General features: G+C 47.5%; 2 protein-coding genes across 2 annotated transcripts in view; one reads left to right on the top strand and one right to left on the bottom strand.

Annotated features, from left to right (window-relative positions):
• Window positions 1-4,219: 4,219 nt before the first annotated feature.
• Window positions 4,220-8,875, bottom strand: CETN2 (centrin 2). Its single transcript, XM_060086951.1, has 5 exons — window positions 8,765-8,875; window positions 7,744-7,902; window positions 7,371-7,499; window positions 5,829-5,966; window positions 4,220-5,398 (listed from the first exon to the last, which is right to left on the bottom strand). The coding sequence occupies exons 1-5, from the start codon at window positions 8,861-8,863 to the stop codon at window positions 5,309-5,311; spliced, it is 615 nt and encodes a 204-aa protein (XP_059942934.1). The 5' UTR covers window positions 8,864-8,875; the 3' UTR covers window positions 4,220-5,308.
• A 119-nt stretch (window positions 8,876-8,994) lies between these two features.
• Window positions 8,995-23,560, top strand: part of NSDHL (NAD(P) dependent steroid dehydrogenase-like) — a 28,862-nt gene continuing 14,296 nt past the window's right edge. The window contains exons 1-3 of the mRNA XM_060086870.1: window positions 8,995-9,166; window positions 14,768-14,882; window positions 18,779-18,937. Coding sequence (XP_059942853.1) covers window positions 9,117-9,166; window positions 14,768-14,882; window positions 18,779-18,937 — 324 coding nt within the window. The 5' untranslated portion in view covers window positions 8,995-9,116. The remainder of the gene's footprint in view (window positions 9,167-14,767; window positions 14,883-18,778; window positions 18,938-23,560) is intronic.

Genomic DNA, 23,560 nt, shown 5'->3' with positions numbered 1-23,560 from the left:
CAGCATTCCAAATTTGGGTTGAGGTGGTGGCTTCAGAAATGAAAAAGGAAGAGGAGGATCACAGTGACTACTGTAGGGAAATCTTGGTGACATAATAGATGCTCAGTGCAGAGGAGAAAGGCAATGAAAATGGCAAGCGTCTAAACCATGGCAATCACAAAGAAAAAGGGGAAAGGCTTAGAAGACTGAGGGTCAGCAGGGAAAAGCACAAGAGGTGACTTGGCTTCCAGATACATCAAGTTCTGATGGTGATGTTTTCAGAATTGGGCTCAGAGCCCCTGTGAGAGTTTTGGGCACTGCCGATAAGGATTTGGGTCACTAAATATGTCCCATATGTCACAGCATGGCACACCAGGATGGCATCATTGCTCCACAGCTGCAATCAATGAAGATTGATTTTTTTTTTTTGCGGTACGCGGGCCTCTCGCTGTTGTGGCCTCTCCCGTTGCGGAGCACAGGCTCCGGACGCACAGGCTCAGCGGCCATGGCTCACGGGCCCAGCTGCTCCACGGCATGTGGGATCCTCCCGGACCGGGGCACGAACCCGTGTCCCCTGCATCGGCAGGCGGACTCTCAACCACTGCGCCACCAGGGAAGCCCAAGATTGATAACTTTTGCTACAAGTGAAGATGCACAATATTCCAGCAACTTCAAGAATATAGGATGTTGAGCTGAGCAGGTCATGAGACATGGAATGGAGGAGGGAGCCACTTGCTGCAACACACTTATCACGAAGGCCGTGGAGGGCTCATAAAAGGGTATTTTTCCTGGCCTGTGGCAGAACTTGGCTTCGTGGAGTGAGCCATCAGGGAGTAAGCAGGTCTAGGCAAACAAAAGGGTGATTAAGCATGTAGTGAAATGACTACTGGCTGTTTTTTACAGAAATGTGAGTGAGCTGTAATTGTAGGTAAAGTGTTGTTTTGAGTGTATTCTCCCTTTGAATGTGCTTCCAAAATTCCTACTATTTGAAAGTGTGACAAAAACAAGAATTTAAAATCTGATAGAGGGTGAAAGGACTTCAAAAGGGCCCTCTAGGGCACCCAATGTGCATTTTCACCCTTCGATATCTGGTCAACATTCTGGGTGCAGGAGCTCTTCCATGTTGAAAAGGACAGGAACTGAGCTTCCTCCTTTCTTTAAACAACTTCCTTAGATTCTACTTATATCAAACTTGAGTATGGCTACCAATGAATCTGGCTGTTCCTATTCGTTGGAACACTTTGGAGCAAAGAAAAGATTAACCCCCTGGAGAGTTACTTCAAGGAAACTTAGTACATCCCTGAGTTACTAAGGAGGCCCACAAAGCCCAACAAGAACTGACTTCTCCCTCCCCATCCCACTCGCCTTTTCTCCCCTAAAGCCCCCATCCCCACCACCACCCCCACCTCTCCACAGCATCCTCACGGGAACTGATGGCGGCTCCCTCTCCATCCCCAGCCCTCCATCTCCCCACACCTCTCTGCTCCAGCCCCATGTGAAGGCGCTTCCGCTCCCTCTCCATCCACATCCCCGCCACCTCCCTATGATCCTCTCTGGTCCATCTTACATCAACTAACTTCAGTTCCCGCTGCTTCCCAATACCCAGCCCAACGCGAAATCCCCTCTCTCACTCACCATCCTCCCACACCCATATGCTTCTCTGTTCCACCCTCAAATGAACCAACCTCTGCTTCCCTTCCCCCCAACTCCACCTGCATATCTCTGGTCAAGCCCCACATGTAGGAACCCCTGGTCCCTCCTCCCCCTTCCCCCAACTCCCATAGAGCTCTCTGGTTTATGCTCCTGCAAACCAGTCAAAATCTTGTATCATCAAAATCCCGCCCCCACTCTCCCACAACTCTCTGGTCCAGCCCAACATGAACTGAACTATGTATCCTTTCCCTCCCCATCACCCCAATCCCACTATAGTTCTCTGTTACAGCTGAACATGACCTAACACCTGCTGCCTTCCCCTCCTCATCACCCCCAAGCCCCTACAGCCTTGATCCGTCTGCACAGAAACCAACCCTTTCTCCCTCTCCCTCTCCCTCTCCTTTCCCCACGCATCACTTTTTCCTACCCACGTTTGGACCTCAGTCCCTTACTTCCCAGTCCCCAATTATCTTTCTGCTCCATCACCAGTTGACCTGACCTCTGCTACCTCTCCCAGTCCACCCTGCCATACTCCCCCTACATCTCTGGTCCACCCACAAGGGCTGACCCATTCTCACTCTCTCCCTGCCCATCCCCCACCATCCCCCTCCAGCTCTGTAGACCATCCATCCTCGGGAACTGACCTACCTTGTCTCTCCCTCCCTATCCATCCCCACACTGCCCAGAGTTTACCCAACCACTCTGCCTACATCTCTTGGTCCAGCCCCACATGAACCAACCTCTACTCCGCTCCCTTTTCATGACCCTACTCACCCTACACTCTCTGCATCAACTGCACCTGCGCTAGCCTTGCCTACCATTCCCTCCCCATCCTTCCCACCCCATCAGTCTATCTGATCCAGCCCCACATGAACTGACCCCAGCCTCCTCTCCATCCCCATCTTCCCGACCCTCCTGTGACTCTGCTCCAGTGCCACAGCCACAGATTCGTGCAAACCTATCTTAGAATTGCTGCCAGCCATAGATATGGCAAGCACATTATGTCTGTCCTTATCCTTAGGGATAACATGTTACGTGCCACTCTCCCTCCCTCCAAGAGATTCTGACTTTATTTAGGAGAAATTTACGCAGCGGGGGATAAGAATGTTTCCAGGGTGGGGGCTTCCCTGGTGGTGCAGTGGTTGAGAGTCCGCCTGCTGATGCAGGGGACACGGGTTCGTGCCCTGGTCTGGGAAGATCCCACATGCCGCGGAGCGGCTGGGCCCATGAGCCATGGCCGCTGAGCCTGCGCGTCTGGAGCCTGTGCTCTGCAATGGGAGAGGCCACGGCAGTGAGAGGCCCGCGTACTGCAAAAAAAAAAAAAAAAAAAAGAATGTTTCCAGGGTGACAGCTAACAGTGAAATGGGAAGTAGGGCCCAGTTTTCTCACTCGTTTCCAATATTGTACATCTTTTATCAGATCATATGCCTCTTATTAAAGAACAGCAATATGACAAAGGTCAAATCCTCACAGGAAATGCTGTCAACTCGACTTTGGGGACAGTAATCATAAAAGCTTCATTGACCCACATTTAACAAAAAGCTTATGTGACAACCATACCAAAGGAATGAGTGAGAACAAATACTTCTGAAATGCCTCCTTCTCGGCACTATAAATCCAGGCCCTTTCTGTTAAGTTTTCATTGCCCCCGCACCAAGCGATTCTGAGTTAAGCACCACTCTTCTCCCTATTCGCAGACAAGGAGACTGGGGTACCCAGAGAAGCAGCTTGCCCCAAATTACACAGCCAGAAAGTGGTGGAGCCCCTGTGAGAACCCAGGTCTGAAGCTACTCTGGGGTCCCCCCACATACCTCAGTGTTTCTCAAGGAGAAGTCCCTCTGCAGGAGAGTTATCCTGGAGGACCCCCAAGTCCTCCAGGATGCCAGTGTCCAGAGATGAGGCCCATGGTCACACCTCTTTAACATGCACCCCACATAGGGTTGCTAGTTGATCAACTTCAGATCAACAATGAATAAACAACAAAATGTCCAAATGGGATACACTTGCACTAAAAAGAAATTGATCCGAAATTCAAATTGACCTAGGTGTTCTGTTTTCATTAGCTTACTCAGTTTTCCATTCCTCCTCATCCCTTCTTGCTTCTCACCCTCAGCCTGGGGCAGAGACTTTAATGCCATCTGCCAGGATTTCTCTTATAGGTCATCCCATATGGGCCCAGGAGGGAGCTGGACAAGGTCACTGGACCCGAACCACACAGAGATTCTAAGACACCATCCAGCAAATAAACTGACCAGAGGTTGGCTAAGCTTAACCTACTGTTATAATCACCTGGCTTTCCCCAATTTGTCCCAAGCACAAATTACCAATAAGACTCTTTTCCAGCTGTACACTTTGCCAAAACTATTTTTTAGGGCATCATTTAGGCTTATGCAAAACAATCAACTAATTTTAGAAACTGATGGGTTCCCAGGGCAAAAAGCAATTCACGTCCATAGTAAAGGATCATTTTGTTTTCTGTTCACGGGCTGGCAAGGAGTTTGGGATCTACCAGCCTACGTTCAATGAAATGGTTTCGAAGCTGAACTCATAGTCAAGGCTAAAGAAGTCATCCTTAGAGAACAAGAGCTCAAAATAAGAAAGGTTTTATTTGAAGACAAAACAAATAGCGTGCACACATACACACACACACACATCCAAATGCAAGTAAGAGAGTTCACTGGGTTTTATAAAAGAGAAAGCTGCGGGCTTCCCTGGTGGCGCAGTGGTTGAGAGTCCGCCTGCCAATGCAGGGGACGTGGGTTCGTGCCCCGATCCGGGAAGATCCCACATGCCGCAGAGCGGCTGGGCCCGTGAGCCAGGGCCTCTGAGCCTGTGCGTCTGGAGCCTGTGCTCCACAACGGGAGAGGCCATAGCAGTGAGAAGCCCGCGTCCCACAAAAAAAAGAGAAAAAAAGAAACTTTGATCATGCTATCTAATCCTTCACCTGGTATGTGCCAAAGTAATGTGATTTTTCCCCCTTCCAAACCACTACTTGTTCTTTTATTCCTTGGCTTATTAAAAGACTTCCGGGCTTCCCTGGTGGTGCAGTGGTTGAGAGTCCACCTGCCAATGATGCAGGGGACATGGGTTCGTGCCCCAGTCTGGGGGGATCCCACGTGCCGCGGAGCAGCTGGGCCCGTGAGCCATGGCCGCTGAGCCTGCGCGTCCGGAGCCTGTGCTCCGCAACAGGAGAGGCCACAGTAGTGAGAGGCCCGCGTGCCATAAAAAAAAAAAGAGAGAGAGAGAGAAAGCTGCACTCCGGTGCCAATTAAAATTGGAACCATTGAAGAGATGCCCCCTGCTTGTGGTAACACAAGTACAACATGTGCTTGTGAAGAAGTTGTTCTGCGGTGGCATAAATGTGGGAATGCGGGACAAGAGTTAAGCGATACAAGGCAGAATAGCAGGTGTGCAAAAGCTCAAAGACCCTTTTCTCCACTCTAACGTGCTCTCGTTCTGCCCTGGGGAATTAAAGCAGTTAGTAGGTCACCTTACAAAGAACCTCAATTTCAAAGAACACTTTAAAAAGTTGAAAATAGATTCAGAGTTATTACTAAAGTCAAACAGAGAGGTCAGTGGGGGAAAGATGATTTACTTTCTCAAAATCCAGGCTTCACACAACAGCAGGCATGAAATCGAGTTCCACGTGCTTGTGCTATAAAGGATGACACTGATCTTAATAAAGGCTGGTCTTCTTCATGATGCGCAGGAACTCTTGCTCATTGACTTCTCCATCTCCATCTCTATCGGCCTCATCAATCATTTCCTGCAGTACAGAAAAGATTCCGGTTAGGTTAATTCATAAATGAAATGAAAATGTGACTAAGTAATAGGCTCTAAAATGCTACATGAATAGACAATTGTGGTCCACCTGATGCAAATGTGCTGCTTTTTATAATGGCTTGGTTCCTGAAAAGTCACTTGAAAACCAAGCCATACTTTGCCACATGTGTATCACCTAGAAGGGAGCTCAATGATCATGTTGACTAGGGACATTCCTAAAACCTAAAATAGTAAGTAAAATTGTTCACGTGTGTATTTTTCTGGGAGCAGCATCCATAGGTTTGTCACACTATCAAAAGAGAAATTAAGTAGTCAACGGAGCGACGAGAGAACACTAGTTTTCCTTCATATGTAACCAGAGAAAATGTAACTCAGAAAAGTCACACAGGGCTCCAGGCTGATGCATCACAAACCTGCAGCTCCTCATCGGTGAGGTTTTCACCCAACTCCTTGGCCACACGTTTTAGATTTTTGAACGATATCTTCCCAGTTTCATCATCATCGAAGAGCTTGAAAGCTTTCAGGATTTCTTCTTTGGTATCTTTCTCAGACTTAACAAGTAGAACATAAAACACATGAATACGGAGACATTCGTGACTCATACTTACTCGGCTCCTGCAGCCCCACCACTGCCCATCCCCCCTGCCCTGCACAGACATCTTGGTAACAGCCTTCATGACCACAGGTGCTAGATCACAGAAGATCACACATCAACCAGGGTAGAAAAAGGGGACAAACGATGAAATTATTACAAACCCAGAGGCTAAAAAGGAAATATAAAGCATTGTATTTAAAACACTTTCTGTATAAACCAAAGAGAAAGTAGATTTGTTTTTAAGATATACAAGCAGATGGTGGAGTTAAATTTAGGGGAAATATACTGCTTAAGCTGGTGGAGGAGGGATCCTTTTGGTGAGGGTGGAGGGGAAGGGAGGAAAGAGAAGGCTATTTCACTTGTTATGAGATCACAAAGCATTACTGGGATCCCAAGTACTCTAACAGAGGAAAAGAGTAAAATCTCCAAGAGCTCCAAGTCCAAATATTCCTGAAAGGTAGCTAAAGATAGAGAGAGCCTCTAATAAGAGCAATCTGGGAATCAACCTTGAATGTGGGACAGCTTTACTAGGTTGTTACAGAATGTTAAACTTCCTGAACTCTTAAACTAGTCCCTGAAGAAAAATATAGGTGTGATTAGATAATTTCAAAGCAACAGGATTATTAGAGTAGGAACAGGCCTGTGCCCTGGGAAGCACACCTGAAACACTGATGGAGTTACTTTTCCACAGGCCAGTAGAACATAGCTGAGCCACATTAAGGAGGAGCCAGGAGGTCAACAAAAGAGAAATGGACCAATGTGAACATCTTTCCTGGGTGGGACACTCAGGGGACTGAGGCAGACTGGCGAGGTGTCATCTTAGAGTCTCTCTGGACCATTTGGACCCTTTAAAAGGGTGACACCCAAGAGACTAGAAAATGGGTGAATTCAACCTTGAAGTGGTGAAAGACCAAATCCTCAGTGCAATAAAAACACAGCCTCAGGCTGAGGCTGCCCAGAATAACGACAGATAGGAGAGAAAAGCATCTCAAACTTTAAATACATGGACTTTGTCTTGTCAAAATGCGAGACACTGTAATATTGTTGGTGTTATTAAAAGTTTTACTGCTTTTGGTTATCACACTGACATACCGGTTGGAGAAAGGTAATAGCAGAAAACATGATAGCAGGAATACTTTTACTTCCTTTCAGAGGGTAAAATGACTTTTCCTGTGACTTTGTGGCCTTGAAGAAAGCCAAGTAGAACCTAAACATCCTAATTCTCAGTCACAAATACTCTCCTTTATCTGAATGCTCCAGTTTCTATTAACTTTTCTTCAGTGAAGACATTTCCATATCGAGATTCAAATTTGTCCACCATTATTGGTGGAAAATATGCTGATCATCTTAGCTAACTTACCATTTTCTGCGTCATCACAGTCAAAAAGTCGCTAAAGTTCATTTTTCCTGTCCCTTCCTTATCAATTTCACTTATCATTTTCTTGATCTCTTCTTTCTTGGGTTCAAAGCCCAGTGCCCTCATTGCCACCTACAACAAAAAGAGGATCATCTAAACCCAGGAGCAAAACAATGACAGTGCTGAGGGTGTTAAGCCAGCATCTGCCACAATCCTGTTAAAATGACTAAGAAACACTATAACATTCAGCAAATTGATATGTGCACTCAATTTTATTTAATAATTCTCGAGGTAAGTAAAGACAGGAAAACACAGCACAGAAGACAAAGAGGCAGAGAAAAGTCAAGGCAGCAGAGCAGGAATGTATAGGGCTTACCTTAAGTTCCTTAACATCAATTGTCCCAGTGCAGTCAGCATCAAAGAGATCAAAAGCTTCTCGAATTTCCTGTTTCTGCTCTTCAGTAAGCTCCGGTTTAGGACTCATCCTTTTCCGCTGGGCAGCTGATGTCATGTTTGCCTTCTTAAAGTTAGAGGCCTTTATATGTTTTACAAACACAGAAGCACAATATTAAGTAAGAGTCCACATTTTACATAAAATAGTTACAACCACACGTATTTTAAGATAGTTTACACCAACGAATTCCAAAACTTTGCTTAACAAACTATTGTTTGTAGAAGCAAGGAAATCCCTTGTTCTTTTGGACGTCTCTTATTGAAAAATCATCCCAAAAGAGAGCTAGCCAAGGAGCTGACTGGGGAGAACTGTACAGATAACCAGCTCTCCCTGAATCCGGGGATCCTAATTATAAAAATGTCCTTAGAACGCTATTCCGCTTCACTCTAGGTTCTCCGATTTTCTGATTACTTCTAGATTTAGGCCAAATATTACTAAGGTAAGATGCATGTTCTGTCAATATCGAATAATAAAATTCAATCCCCTTGGTACCTCTGAGCCTTCTCCAAGAAGCTCAAAGTGTTTCCCTAAGTCCCTGTATTTAACATTTTAAATGCATTAACAATCAAACATAATAAACTGCCCCCCAGCTCTGTGCGGAAACTTTAGTAGAGGCGGCCAGAAGACCAGAGTCAGAGAGGGGTCGGGGCCTGGGGGAAACCCGAGTCTTTTTTGCCCAGGGACGGTCACGGAAGGGGCTGGAGAAGGCCAGGGGAACCCGAGGGGCGGGTAGGGGGCGGCTGTGGCTGAAGGGGAGAGAGCGACGAAGCACAGGCCCAGCAGGGCAGCCGGCATCTCTACCCTACCCTTCCGGGAAAGCTCTCAGAGGAAGAAGGAGTGCGCCAAGGCCGAGAACCGCGCAGGAGAGGTGGCGGGGCCTTGCCAAGGCCTGGGAAGGGCTCAGCCTCTGGACGCGGGGCTCCAGACGGCGGCACGCACTCACCATCGCGGATGGACTCCACTTCCCGTTGTTACGGCAACCGACGTACACAGTGACTCGGCTCCATTCCCACCGCCCCGCGCGCGCGGCGTCGCTCCCCATTGGCGGACCGCTCGCTGCCGTTCCCCATTGTCACAGGGCTGGAGTGGGTGGGGCTAACCTGAAGAACTCCCGGCACTGGGCGGGGGGCTGTGCGCTCCCGGCCTGGCCTCATTGGGCAGGATCACGCCGCGAGCGCCAGTTGGCTGAGCCAGCACCGAGCCGAGCCAATTCCCTTGGTGATAGAACCTCGGCAGATCCTCGGCTCACGCGGGCGGGGAGAAAAGGGTGGCTGCAGGCCGCTGGAACGCTGAGGATGCAGGCTGCGGACGCGCTGGGGACAGCCAGGGGGCCGCCTACGGACGGGTAAGGGTTGCGACCTGGCCCTTGTGTCGGCAACAGGACTGGAAGGGTTGGGTGGGGCGATCCGGGTCGGGGACTCTCTGGTCTGGCCTGAGATTGAGTTAGGGTCAGAGAGGCCAGAGAAGACCGTGACCTATTGTGTTGGAGCAGACACTGTACTCACTGGGCAACTGAGACCCAGAGAAGGGAAGGGACGTGCCAAGCCTTGTCGCAGGGGTTCGGACGTCTGGGAGTTAGCGGCCAAATGCAGCTGAGGCTCTTTCTTTGAGCGTGTCCCTTCAAGAGCACCCCCTGCCTCTCAAGTAGGTTCCAAGACAGGATCACTTTAGTTCTTGCCTGGCTTAAAGCAGCCCAGGAAAGTGAGCTGGAGGCCTGGGAGCGGACTTCGAAGGGAGTGAAGCAGATACGAGCGTGAGAGGGAGCAGGTCATCAAAATATACTCTTTTTGACACCCAAACACTCAAGGTGGATAGTGAGGAGCATTGCAGGCGGAGACGCCTCCTGAGCAAAGTCACAGGAGTTTTGGAAGTGTGAGACCTGCCTGGAGAATTGCAAGGGGACGTGTGCCAGGGTATGAGATGAGATGGAGCTGCGGCAGTGGAGCTGGAGGTCCAGGGTCTGCCTTCAGCTAGCTCAGTGTAAGGGCACTTCTTGGCTCTCAGCCCTTACCTGCTTCCCCTCTGGGCAGGGGACAGAGCATAAGTTTCTCAGGCTGAAAAAAAGCCTGAGGTTTATTGACATTCATTAAACGAGAGTGTTCGCCAACCTTCTGCTCTTTACCCTCTTCCTCTTTGAGCATAAACCAGGTCCAAAACCTCGCAGCCATATTTGACTCTTTTCGTGCCCCCTTCCCATTAACCAGCCTCCAAGTTCTATCCATTTTCCCCCGTAAATGCCGTTTCTTTTCTCTTTCCCACCTCTGCTGCTCGCTCCTCTCCCACTTCAGGCCTTCAGCAGCAGCCTCCCTATGAGTACAAGCCAGACAACCACCCCCTCTGTTTGACTCACGCCTCCAGGGCCTTAGAACTTGGCTTAGGGATCTCCTCCCCGCCTCGTTAGTCAAAGGCACTTCTGCAATGTTCTGCTAAGCCTGACTCCCACCCCAGATGCTGGACTCCCTGAATGTCTGTGCTGTGCAAGGTTCTGTTTGGCAATGGCCTTGTGAATGAGGCAATGTATGAGTGAGTGAGCTGACACCAGGGTGCTTTTTTACAACTTTTTGACAAGTTACAGCTCCCCTTTTACCCCTGGGGCTTGTTTCAGCCCTACAGCAACTCTGAAGTCTGTGGGAAGGATCGCTACTCTACAGATGAGGCCTCTTAGACCAGCCGCAGCAGCACAGTTCAACCCATACTCTCCATTCCAGGGTCCTTGCTGGCCCTCCAGGGGCTCACAGCCTGGCGGGCCAGGACAGATGTGACGGGGAGAAAGCCTAAAGCTGTGTGCTGTGTTAGAATGAGAACAGAAACCTGTTCTGAGGAAGCTGCTAACCTTGCTTGGGGAGGGGGAGGAGGTTCCACAGAGGTGACAGCTGAGCAGAGCAGCTCACCGTGGAGAGGACAGGGAGGATATTCCAGGTGGAGGGAACAGCATAAGCTAAAGCTCTCAGGCAGGCTGTTGGCTTTATCAGTGGCCACCACAAATTCAAAATCAGGGCCTTTCTGTGTCTTAAAAGTAAATAGACCAGCAGAGAGATGAATGACTGACAGAAGCACAGAGACACCTCAGATCCATAAAAGGACAAGACTGAGCTGATTGAGACTTTTGGGGAAGTGGTGGGAAGCCTTGGATGCTGTTGGTGTCGTTCTTCCACAGACTAGGGTATCGAGCTCACAGTGGCCACAGTTTAGCTTCCTGCACTGAGTCTGTGGACAGCAGCAGGCCAGTGCCCCAACTACCCCAACACACCCCTGTGAGCTCCTCTGGATTTCCCCTTCACAAAGAGCCTGGTCTCCCACATTCGCGAAGGAAGGAACACTTGTTTCTATCTGGTTCAAAATGGAGCAGACTATCCCATCCTTTTGTCCCCAGGACTCACTAGCTGGGGACTCTCCCCAGCAGGAAGGCGGTGATGGGCTCACTCCCTTCTCTCTGTATCTAATCCTATCAGTGACCTTCCTCCCCCTTGCCCAGAAGTGGAGCCAGGCGCTTGGGTTTTCCTAATAGAAGATGGTTCTCTTCCTAGATTCTTTTTAGCCTAAGACCTTGTCCCAGTGTGTATAGAGGAACAAGGGCATACGTACTGGTTTTAATTCAGAGACGTATCATTTTAAGGAAAAAGACTTGAGGCTTCTGACGTGTGAACCCTAACAATGCCAGCCCTTAGAACGTGGCTCTTTGGGGTCTTATTTTCTCACTTAGAGCTGTTCGTGTGAGTGTATGTGTGGTACAATAGACAACTGAAAATTTACCATTTTAACCATTTTGAGGGTACAGTTCAGTGGCATGAAGTGCGTCCACATTGTCGTGCAACCATCACCACCATCCGTCTCCAGAACTCTTTTCATCTTGTAGAACTGAAACTCTATATATACTAAGCATCACTCCCCGATTCTCCCACTTCTCCCAGCCCCTGGCACCCACCCTTCTCCTTTCTGTGTCTATGAATTTTACTACTCTAGGGACCTCATGTAAGTAGAATCATATAGTATTTGTCCTTTTGTGTCTGGCTTCTTTCACTTAGTATAATGTCTCCAAGGTTCTTGTTTCACTTAGTTTAAGTTCATCCATGTTGTAGCATGTGTCAGAATGTCCCTTCTTTTCATTTTTATTTTATTGTGGTAAGAACACTTAAGATGAGATCCACCATATTAATAAATGTTTGAATGTACAATAGGTACAACACACCTCTAGAGCTTACTCATCTTGCTTAACTGAAACTTTCTGCCCACTGATCAGTAACTCCCCCTTTCCCCCTCCCCCAGTCCCTGGCAACCACCATTCCACTCTTTGATTCTGTGAATTTGACTCCTTTAGATACCTCATTTAAGTGGAATCATGCAGTATTTGTCCTTCTGTGACTGGCTTATTTCACTTAGCATAATGTTCTCAAAGTCCATCCATGTCTCATATAGTGGAATCTCCTTTTTTAAGGCTTAATAGTATTCCGTTGTATGTATATACCACATTTTCTTTATCTATTCATCCATCAATGAACACTTAGGTTGTTTGCATGTTGGCTATTGTGAATAGTGCTGCAGTGAGCTTAGGAGTACACATATCTCTTCAAGATTCTGGCTTCAACTCTTTTGAATATATACCCAGAATTGGAATTGCTGGATCATATGGTGGTTTGGTGGTTCTATTAGAATTTTTTTAAGGAACCTCCATACTGTTTTCCACAGCAGCTGCACCATTTTACCTTCCCACCAACAGTGAACAAGGGTTCCAGTTTCTTTACATCCTTGTCAACACTTGTTATTTTCTGTTTTCTGGGGGGGTTTGATAATAGCCATCCTAACAGGTATGAGATGATTGCTCACTGTAGTTTTGATTTGCATTTACCTGATGATTAGTGAGATTGAGCATATTTGCATGTGCTCATTGGTCATCTGTAAAGTATATATTTTTTGGAGAGATGTCTGTTAAATCACAACTCTTCTTGGTGTTCATTTGGACATGAACATATATCACATGGGGGATTTAGGTTGCAGGGGAGGGGGGCTGCCAGTGGGATCTGATTCATTCCCTAGGCTAGACCTGGGTACCCAGCCTCTAGAGACAACTAAAGTATCACCAAAATTCTTATCTGGCTTAAAGTATTTACAGACTTTAAAATAATTTGTATATAATTTGAGACAAATTAGATTTGATTTTGTTTTTGTTTTTACAAGAGGCTGGTTTGCTGAGAATTGTATGTGCATTATTTGAAAGTTATGTTATGGATCCAGGCTCCCTCTGCAAGCCCTAGGGGAGGATCCTTCCTGCCTCTGCCAGCTTCTGGGGGCTCCAGGTGTCCCTGGGCTTGTGACCACAGCACTCCAAATGCTGTCTGCCCTCTCATTTCCTCATGCTTCCCTGAGTATCAGGAGAGATTGAGTAAGAAACCAGCAGTGGGTATGGGTGAGTGTAACACCACCAGAAAAATAACAAACCCATTTGCCCCCAGTGAAGCTCCTGCATCTTACATGGGTGTCTGTGTGTATGCGGTTGAAAGCAGAAAGCATGGGTGCATACACACACCGTGTATTCATGAGTCCAGTGGATGTGTGAGGGCCAAGATATAGTGGTGAGCAAGATAGACAGGACCTCTAGGCACACTGTTTGCTAGGCCTTGGTGCAGGTTTCCAGATCCTTGTTCCCTGGCTGATGCACATTGAACCAAATGAATAAAAAGTTCGCCAGCCACATCTGTTTAGGGAGAACAGATGACAGGGCCATCTGCCAACACAAAGAGGATTATGGTGTACAAGACAGACGGGATAGGCATAGAACTACAGGTGAACTTTGCTTATTCATTAATGTGCTTTCTAAAAAGTTTTGTGAAAAATGAAGTTTTGAAATATATTTCCTAATAACTTCCATTATGGTTGCAGAAATATGTTTCCCCAAAATGGCTCCATCAGGCATTGAGGATCCTAACATCCATTTCTAGGCCACAAAATCAGCTCCTACAGGGACACATGAAAGTGTGTGTGTGTGTGTGTGTGTGTGTGTGTAATTGGATTGCCTACCTGCCACCTCCTCACTGAAGAGTATTCTCTGAATCTAGCCTTTTGCAAGCAGTTAGACTTTCTTTGTCATGGATTTTGCCATCCCTGGGTGTTAGGGGATCTGTGACTTAGGTAAATTGACCACTTCCAAGAAAGCAGATGCAAGACCAAATGCATTGTAACCCCAAATTGAATTGAACGGCTTCTCTTTGTTTGCAATTCAGTGGTTTGGTCTTGTTCTGGGACTTTATCACCTGATATGCTTTGCTACTGTCTCCTGGTTATGAACTGCTGGGTCCCCACCACACTCTGACCACTTCCGAGGGTTTCTGATGGCCCCAGACACTCTGAGTTCTATATGTGGTCAGGGTGGCTTTAATTCCACCAACAAGGAGAGCTCTGTCTCTTCTTACTCTTCCTCCTCCCAGCCTCCCATGCCCTGGCACCATGGGGGTGAGCACTGAGTCTGTTTTATTGAGCTGCAGCAAAGAGACATGGCTTGAGCAGATTGATACACTTTCTGACAGTTCCAGGACAGGAACCTGGGCCTCCCGGGTCTGTGCATTTTCACACTGCGCTGCCACAGTCTACTAGTCTACTGATCGACTCGAGAGAAATAGACAATAATTGAAGTGCTGTGGGAAAAGCTGTGATGTTAAACATATTCTTTTTATTGTAACTGATGAATGAGATTATTTAACTGGCTTCCTGTTCTGCCTGTAGCCAAATATACAGTGAGTTATGGGCCCAGTCAGGCCCTTCTCTGAGGGCAGCCTGCATCACAGGAATGTTCGCTGAGTGCTTCATCCAGCAGCTGAAGCTATGGTTGAGCTCTTTGTGAAAACTCCATGTGTGCGTGGAGCGGGGCGGGGGGGGCATCCACACAAAACACTTAACAACTAAAAGATGTTTCAGTTTATATAACATGTCTGTCTCTAAATATGTCTTTAAGGAGAGAAAAGTTGACTGCAGACAGGGCCAAATTTGCAGCTGAAATGGAGCAAGCAGCTGGTGAGCCAGTGCAAGACCAGGGCACATGGACACATTTGACAGAAGACACTCCAAAAGTGAGTACGAAAAGGGTTAACCAAAACCAGGTAAGGGGAAAGTCGAGCACATACATACCAACAAGACACTGATACGTAGCTATGGGTTAAAAATCGTATTGGGTTCATTTATTAAATCAATCAATGTTGAGTATTGTTTCTTTATAGAAGATATATATCTTTATTTAAGGCACCAGTTACTTATTGCTGTGTAACAAACTCTGTCAGAATGTAGTGGTTTAAAACAACACCTGTTTCTTTGTTCACGATTCTACAGGTTGGGCTCGGCCCAGCCGGGGGGCGGGGGTTCCTTGGTGGGTCTCCCCTGGGCCTGCTCTCACAGCCGCTATCATGGGGACCCTGAGGTGTATGTTCCAGGCAGCCTCACACACATGGCAGTAACTGCTGGCTGTCAGCTAGGTGCCTCGGTTTGCCTTCACGTGGCCTCCAGCAGGTTAGACTGTGCTTCTGGGTAGAATGGCAGAAGCCTTTCCAGGGCCAGCAAGGGCGGTAGCAAGGCCTCCTAAAGTCTAGCGTCGCAAGTGTCAGAAGGGACTTGAAGGAATTGTCAGGCCTCTTGGAGATTTTTCCACAAAGATCTGCAAAGGGTGGGTTGGATTCACTTTTGCTGAACGAACACTTCAGAAATGAAATCACACCAAGGTAAAAAATGTGTTTATATCAAATGTTAGTAAATCAAGGATTCCCAGGAGGTTGCCAGCGGTCACCAGATCACCCTGGTTTTAGTGTACAGCTCAGAGTAAGGCCTTCTCTATGCCTCTGTAGTTGAGTGTTAATCTGAGATTCTAGTGCTCAGACAAACCACCAGAGCTCCTTGCCATCTGTAGTTCATTATTTGTGTGAATCAGCACTTTACTGATACTCAGCAACCAAAAACAATCTGGATTCCGATGGTTGTTCGTTCTCATTGATTGACTTTATAGGAAGTAAAAGTTACACAAAGTGCTAAAATAAAAAGAACACTTTCACCCTAACTTATATATACATTCTGTGTAAGACTTCTCTGAGAAAACGGCCCACGGCTAAAGACAAGGGAAAACAGAAAAAGATGGAATAAACCCAGTGACCTGGAACATTCTCTTACCTCAAGATCATATTGCAATGAAATAGTATGTCTAGATGGCTTTCTTTCCTATTCTTTTTTTTTTCCTGCGGTACGCGGGCCTCTCACTGTTGTGGCCTCTCCCGTCGTGGAGCACAGGCTCCGGACACGCAGGCTCAGCGGCCATGGCTCATGGGCCCAGCCGCTTCGTGGCATGTGGGATCCTCCCGGACCGGGGCATGAACCCGTGTCCCCTGCATCGCAGGCGGACTCTCAACCACTGCGCCACCAGGGAAGCCCCTCTTTCCTATTCTTTTTTTTTTAAGTTTTTTTTAATGTCATTTATTTATTTATTTAGCCTACGTTGGGTCTTCGTTTCTGTGCGAGGGCTTTCTCTGGTTGTGGCAAGTGGGGGCCACTCTTCATCGCGGTGCGCGGGCCTCTCATTATCACAGCCTCTCTTGTTGCGGAGCACAGGCTCCAGACGCGCAGGCTCAGCAGTTGTGGCTCACGGGCCTAGTTGCTCCGTGGCATGTGGGATCTTCCCTGACCAGGGCTCGAACCCGTGTCCCCTGCATTGGCAGGCAGATTCTCAACCACTGCGCCACCAGGGAAGCCCCCCTCTTTCCTATTCTTAAAACTGTCTCCAAGATGTCAATTTTATAACTCCCAGCAGTAACTCATTCTTGAGTCTCGCTACCTGTTTCCAGTCTGGAGTTTCATTCTTACTTGTCAGTGCATATTCCTTCTTGTCTGCTGGGCCCACTTGCCCCATACCATCTTTCATGGCCATGAAAAGTTAAGTGGTTATTTCACATGATCTCCCGTAACCGAATACCATGGTTCCATCCCACATCTGACTTCTCTGGGGTAAATGCCAGCTCTGTTCTCATCATTACAAAACTCTCTGTGGCACAGCTGCTGACCCACGCTTCCCAGGCAATATTGGCGCAACATTTCAATATAATAAAAAGATCCACATCACTGTCAAAGAGAGGAGTACGGATTGCTCACATTTAAAATCATGAAACGAGATTGCACTGGACATAATAGCAAGGTTATTTGATTTTTTTAAATTAGACTATCAGCCTTTTGAAACAACTGTAACTAGAGATTGCAGATAATATAAACAAGAGACTGAAATCCTTTAGGATGCCCTTAGACATGTCTAGTTCAGACCCTCTTTGGGCTCAGGCAAACTTTTACTAAACCAAGAAAAAATAGCTTGGGAAGCAAGGAGGCTCAGAGTTATTCTAAAAAACTGAATTTGCCTGTGCAGTGGACTTGGGGGGAATGGGAGGAGAAGGGATTGCCAAAAGGGGGATCAAGTGGGATTTGTGTAACTTCATTTGCCTCTGCCCTGGGTGGGGGGTGTTAGAAATTTTAGTAAAGGTGCAAATAATGTAGTGTGCTATGATTACATGTATATGGCCGTAATTGAAGGATAGACAAGAATGGGCTTAAAAGATAATTTGGTTGGTGGGGGATGGCCTAGTGAGGCTGACTCTGTCAGGAGACTACAAATGCCTGAACAAATGATGCTAATGCTACAGAGCCATCTACAGATGGCCTGGTGGACTCCACTAGCAATACCATTCCAGATGGGATGACAGGTTGAGAGGGGTGGATCCATAGAAGAGGCTCTAGCACCCCTGCAGTCTCCTGCATGTCTCAATTATATAGGCATTTAAGGCATACATAGCAGGTTGGTTGGTTGGTTTTTTAATCAGGAGCAGAATTTCTTTAAGATCTCTACTTACCATCCCCAATTTTGATTTACTGTACATGAGCTCAGGGAAGAATGGGGGTTTGTCATCTTAAGGAAGCCCAGATATAGTTTTACAAAGACCCCTGGGAGGAGGGATATAACAGGTCCTTCATCGGGGACCCTCATAGCCAGCTTCATCAGTGTACACCAGCTACAGTTGTGCATTGACTCCCTGGAGTCAGAATATTTAAGTGCCTGCATGTGGTGCACTGTCCTTCCTTTATCCCCAATTACCAGAGTTGGAATTTAGCCAAAAGAGTGCATGTGTTGTGGAAACTGAAATGTAAACACCATAGCTCTCCCCTAATTTTTCAGCTTCCTCAGAGCTCAGAGAAGGGGAAGCAAAGCCCTGGGCCTGGCTGATGAACAGGTCACCCATCCTCCCTGCAACCCCACCAGGAGATCCCATCAGACAAAAGCACAGTCTTACATGGATGTGCTAAGGCAAGAAGGGGTTAGGTGACGAGCCAAAGCCACACAGCTGGCCCTATAGTGGTTGGGGAGCAAAGGGGGCTGACTTTCTCCTGCAAGTAAGGAAACTCTGCTTTCTTCTTTCTGATATTTTAAGTGCACACTGTCAATTGAGTCGGTGGCATGTTTTGATCTGTTTTGTTTTTCCATTCATGTGTGTGGTTGGTTGGTTGGTTGGTTTGCTTTTTGCCTTAGAAGTGTCCATGGATCAGCTATTGGGAGCAAGAAGGTGTCACTTTTTTTTTTTTTTTTTTGCCACACTGTGCAGCTTGTGAGATCTTAGTTCCCCGACCAGGGATTGAACCCGGGCCACGGCAGTGAAAGCACCGAGTCATAACCACTGGACTGCCAGGGAACTCCCCTCAGGTCACCCAGTCTAACCAAAGTCTGCCTCAGTATCATTTGCTATCCTGTCTCTCCTGATCCCAGGAGAGAAGGTTGGCATTGGTGATAGGACACCAGAATTATATGAAGCTTCCAACTTGGTTCAAGAAGAGTTTCAAACTAAGAGATGGACCTGCCATCACAGTGGCTCATGGTCTGTGAGTCCAGGCTCTTAATAGCTTCCAGTTCTCAGCACACCCGTACCCCTCTGCCATCCCTCCCTTTCTGCAGGCCACAAAATGCACAGTGATCGGAGGCTCTGGGTTCCTGGGGCAGCACATGGTGGAGCAGCTGCTGGCAAGAGGCTACGCTGTCAACGTATTTGACATTCGGCAAGGGTTCGACGATCCCCGCGTGCAGTTCTTCCTGGGCGACCTCTGCAGCCAACAGGTAACAGGCCACCCAGCCTTGCCAATTGCCCCAGGCCCCTGAAGGGAGACTACCAGACTTACCCTGCTCAGAGGCCAGCCAAGTTGTTGTTTCCAAAAGAAAAGTTTTTTTGAAAAATTGTAAAGTTATAGGAAAGAATTTAACACACACCCACATTGTTACTAGTGAGAATGAGTAACTGTCACCTCTGTCACTACTACTCCACTCTGCCCTGGTAGTTCGAAGGCAAGTGTGGCCAATACATAAATGAGTGGGTGTAGCTGAGTAGCAATAAAACTTTATTTACAAAAAGTTGTCTGCGGGCCATAGTGTGCCGACTGTGGCCCCAGAGCGTATATCCGAAAATGCAATTGCTGGAGGTTTTTTTAATTGAGATATAATTCACATTCCATAAATTTCACATTTCTAAAGTGCACAATTCAGTGGTTGTTAGTCTGTTCACAAAGTGACGCATCCCTCACCACTATGTAATTCCAGAGCATTGTCGTCACCCAAAAAGGAAACCCCAGGCCTGCTAGCAGTCATTCCCCGTTTCCTGTCCTCCCCACCCCCGCCAGCCCTTGGCAACCATACATCTCCCATCTCTGTTGTGGACACTTCACATAAGTGGAATCATAATATTTGTCGTTTTGTGACTGACTGCTTTCCCTTAATGTTTTCAAGATTTAGCCGAGTTATAAGGGTGTTAATATTTTGAATTTTAAGATGTTGCCAAATTGCTCAACAAGGCTGCTTTGTCACTTAAGTTCACAGCAGCCATGTGGTAGGGTCCCCATTGCTCACGTCCTTACCAGCACTTAGACTTTTTGGTATTGCCATTCTGGAGAGTGTGAAGTGCTGCCTCAGTGATGCTTAGTGTCACGTGTCCCCCCTGCATGGGTGGCTAGGCTCCATGCCTTTTGCTGATCCTCCTCTGTGAAAGGCATGTCGGTGACCTTCGCTCATTTGTCTTTGGCTTTACCTTGTTCTCCCTAGGGATGTGTAATTCCTTTCTATTTGAGACGGTCCTTTGCATGTTGTATGTATCACAGTGGCTTCCTTCAGCCCGTCACTGGGCTCTTCTTCTTGGCTTTGGCATCGTTGGCTATAGTTTTGTTTATTTGTTTGTTTTGGATTTTAAGGCCATGGCTTCCCCTGCAGCCCTGTCAAATTCCAGGCTGTCTTCCTTACCCCACCCTCCCCACCTGTGGGCCTGGAGATGGGGTAGAAGTCTTCCTTGTTCATCATCACTGCTTCTCTCACCCTGACCTGAGCGCCCTCCAGCTTTGAAGGTAATACCAGCAGGCTGTACATACCCTAGTAGCCTTCCTTGTGGCCACGATCCACAGCCACCCTCTCCCTTTCCCAGGTGACTCCATCTCAGTTCTCAGTGGTTTGAGCTCCTGGCCAAGGTCAAGCTCATCATAATTGTTGGCAAGTTCAGTATTCACACATAAGATCCTGCCAGTACCCTCGCCTTGGCCTCCACTGCTGCTGTCATTCCCTAGACCCGGACCTCGGTCATCCCCAGTAAGTGTGTCCTCTCCGTGATCTCACTTACAGGTGTTGCACTGTGAGCCCCAGCTCCTATCTTTCCAGCTCACAGCCTCTAAGACCTCCACTCTACCAGGTCTGTGACCCACCCAGGCATCTGGCCCTTTCCCACTATCCCTCAACCCATTCAGAGCCTCCCTGCTGTCAAGTCTATGGCTGACTTTCTCTTGCATGATTCTCAGCCCTCTTACCCATTTCTTCTCATTGTATGTATCAGAGTTCTCCAGAGAAATAACCAGGGAGACATGGATTGTGGGGGCTGGCAAGTCTGAAATTTGCAGGACAGGCCGGCAGGCTGGAAGCTCAGGCAGTCCTGAGGCAGATTTTCTTCTTACCGAAACCGCAGGTTTTACTCTTAGGCCTTTCAACTGATTGAATGAAGCCCACCCAGATTATCAAGGATAGTCTCCTTTGATTTCAAGTCAACTGATTATAGATGTTAACCACAGCTACAGAAGATCCTCAGAGCAGCCCCTGGACTCGTGTCTGCTGGAAAAATGGAGACAGCCACATGGACACATAAGCCTCCCCATCATGTTGTACTTCCTGGGTTAAACCCCAGCCCTGGTTAAATCCAGTTCTACCTCCCTGGGGGGGGGGGTCTCTGTGCAGCCAGACAGGGCTGGAGAAGAAAATACAAGCTTGTTGCCTCTTTCTTTACGGTCGTGGTCTTCAAGCGGCCCATGTACCTTCCGGCACCATATCCACAGACCTACACTCTGCACGTGCTTAGCCCTGGAAATGGTCCAGGCACCGGCTAGAGCCCGTGTCTTCTTCCCTACTTGGTGATTCCTCTAGGGATTCTCCACCCTCTCTCCTTGATCAGCAAGTTGTCCTTCTACCAGATCGCAGCCATCAGCACAGCCTCACCATCTTAAGAAAACAGAACACCCTGATGCGGCTTTAGCTACTGCCCCACTTTCCCCTTGTGGCCATTTGTTCTCAGCACCTCTGACTGCTTCCCTCCATTGTCTCATAGTAGCACTCCAGCTAGGTCTTCACCTAACAGACACTGACACAGCCACCAGGGACCTGGAAGTGACCAGATCTGGTGGCCACACCGTGCTTCTCATCTGCCTGGACCCTTCCGCAGCATCTGATAGTTTCTTCACTCACCACCTGCTCATTTCTCCTCCTGCCTCACCAGTTGCCCCTCCTCAGTCTCCTTCTCTCTGTAATTTCTAAACTTGGCACGATCCAGGGCTTATTCCTTAGATCTCTTTTCTCCAAGCACACTTAGTGTCCTGGTGAATCCACTCCAGCTCACAGATTAAATACAGTCTAGAAGCTAATAAGCTCCAAGCTTGAGATCTCCAGCCTCGTGTCTGTCCAGCTGCCTGCTGGGTATCTCTCTTTGTGCTGTATCTAAAATTCAGCTCCTGGCTCCCTGCTACAAGCTGGCCCCCTCCCCCACCACAGCCAACCTGCTCCTACTAAAGTCCTCACCATCTTGATAAATGCCCACTCTGTCTTTCGGATTGCTTTGGCCAGAAACTTTAGACTTATCCTTGATTCCTTTCTCTTCTGTACCCTCGATCCCATCCATCACCAAATCTTGTTGACTCCACTCTCAAAGTAGATCTCCAATCCATCAGCTTCTCACCCCTTCCATTACCACCCTGGTCCAAGCCACCACCCTTTTAACACATAAATCAGACTTCAGGGCTCCCCTGTTCAGAAGCCTCCAGGGGTGCCCAGTCCTATTTATAGCAAACATACAGACCTGAATAATCACCCACAAGGCCCTGCGTGATCCTACCTCACCCGCTCCCACACTCCCCCTCATTGCTCCGGTCTAGGTACACTGGCCTCCTTACTGCTTCTCAAACTCACCAACTGAGTTCTTGCCTCAGGACCTTTGCACTCGCTGCTCCTCCTGTCGGGAATGCTCTTCGTGAACCGCAGAGCTTGTTCGGGGAATTCCTGTAAGTCTTTGAGCACCTTATGCTAAGCATCCAGCCCCTCTGGTTCTCCCTTACTCTGCTTTGTGTTTCTGTGTAACACTTGGCACTAGCTGATATACTCTGTGTAAACTTAGGTACCTGTGCCCCTCACCCAGAGAATGTACCCTCCTTGATGGCAGGGATATGGTCTCATTTGATCACTGACATGTCCCCTCAAAGGAGACAGGCTCTTTAGCAAACTTCAGCTCCCCTCCAAACCACTCCCCCCCAACTCCCATGCTATCGTTGCCAGTATTTCGTTTCCAGATTTCCTTCACCCTGAAGACACTGAAGGACGAGGGAGGGATGGACTGAAGTCTCCACTCACCAGCACCTCTCCTATCCCATTTCTCTCTCCCAGGTTCCTTCCTCTTCCTGCTGAAGCATTTCCTGTAGCATTCCCTCCAGCGAATATCTGTACACAGTAAACTTGCTGAGTCCTTTTATGCCCGAAAATGTCTCTATTTTCCCCTCACTCATAAATGCTAGTTCGGCTGCAGGCGGAATTCTAGTTTCACAGTTTTCCCCCCATCGCTCAGTCTGAGCACCGTTCCTTTGTAGGTCAGCTGAATTTTCCTCATGCTTTTAGGATTTTCTTTTTTGTCCTTTATGGTCTGTAGAGAATATCTCTAGGCCTAGTGGGCCTCATTTTGAGAAAATTCTTCAAATATTGACTTTACCCCCATTCTTTCTGGAAGCCTTACTGGACATACAGTAAAGTGTTCCGTTATATTCTACATGTCTCTTAGTCTCTCCTCCATGTGTTCTTTCTCCTTCTGTCTTTATAATATTTAATAGATTCTCTCTATTCCATATACACTCACAGCCAGGCCTGTTTCATCTGTATCCCCTCCCCACCCTCAGATTATTTTAAAGCCAAACCTAGACATCTTGTCTTTTTTTTGGTAAATATTTCAGTAGTTGTTGCTAAAAGATAAGAATCCTTTTAAAAAACACATCTCCATGACCACACCTAAAACGTATTGACAATTCCTTAATTTCTAACCAGTGTTCAGACATCTCTGAATGTCTCACAATGTTTTTGTATAGTAGTCTTTCCAAATAAGGAACCAAAAAGGTTGAGGAATACTGCAGTCAACTGAAGGGGCAGGACAGGAATGAAGTGTTTAAGTCTCTCTGAATTTAT

Source organism: Mesoplodon densirostris, chromosome X, assembly GCF_025265405.1.
Source record: "Mesoplodon densirostris isolate mMesDen1 chromosome X, mMesDen1 primary haplotype, whole genome shotgun sequence".
Taxonomy (NCBI): domain Eukaryota; kingdom Metazoa; phylum Chordata; class Mammalia; order Artiodactyla; family Ziphiidae; genus Mesoplodon; species Mesoplodon densirostris.
The sequence above is the reverse complement of the archived record's forward strand: the minus strand, read 5'-3'. Positions and strand labels throughout refer to the sequence as shown.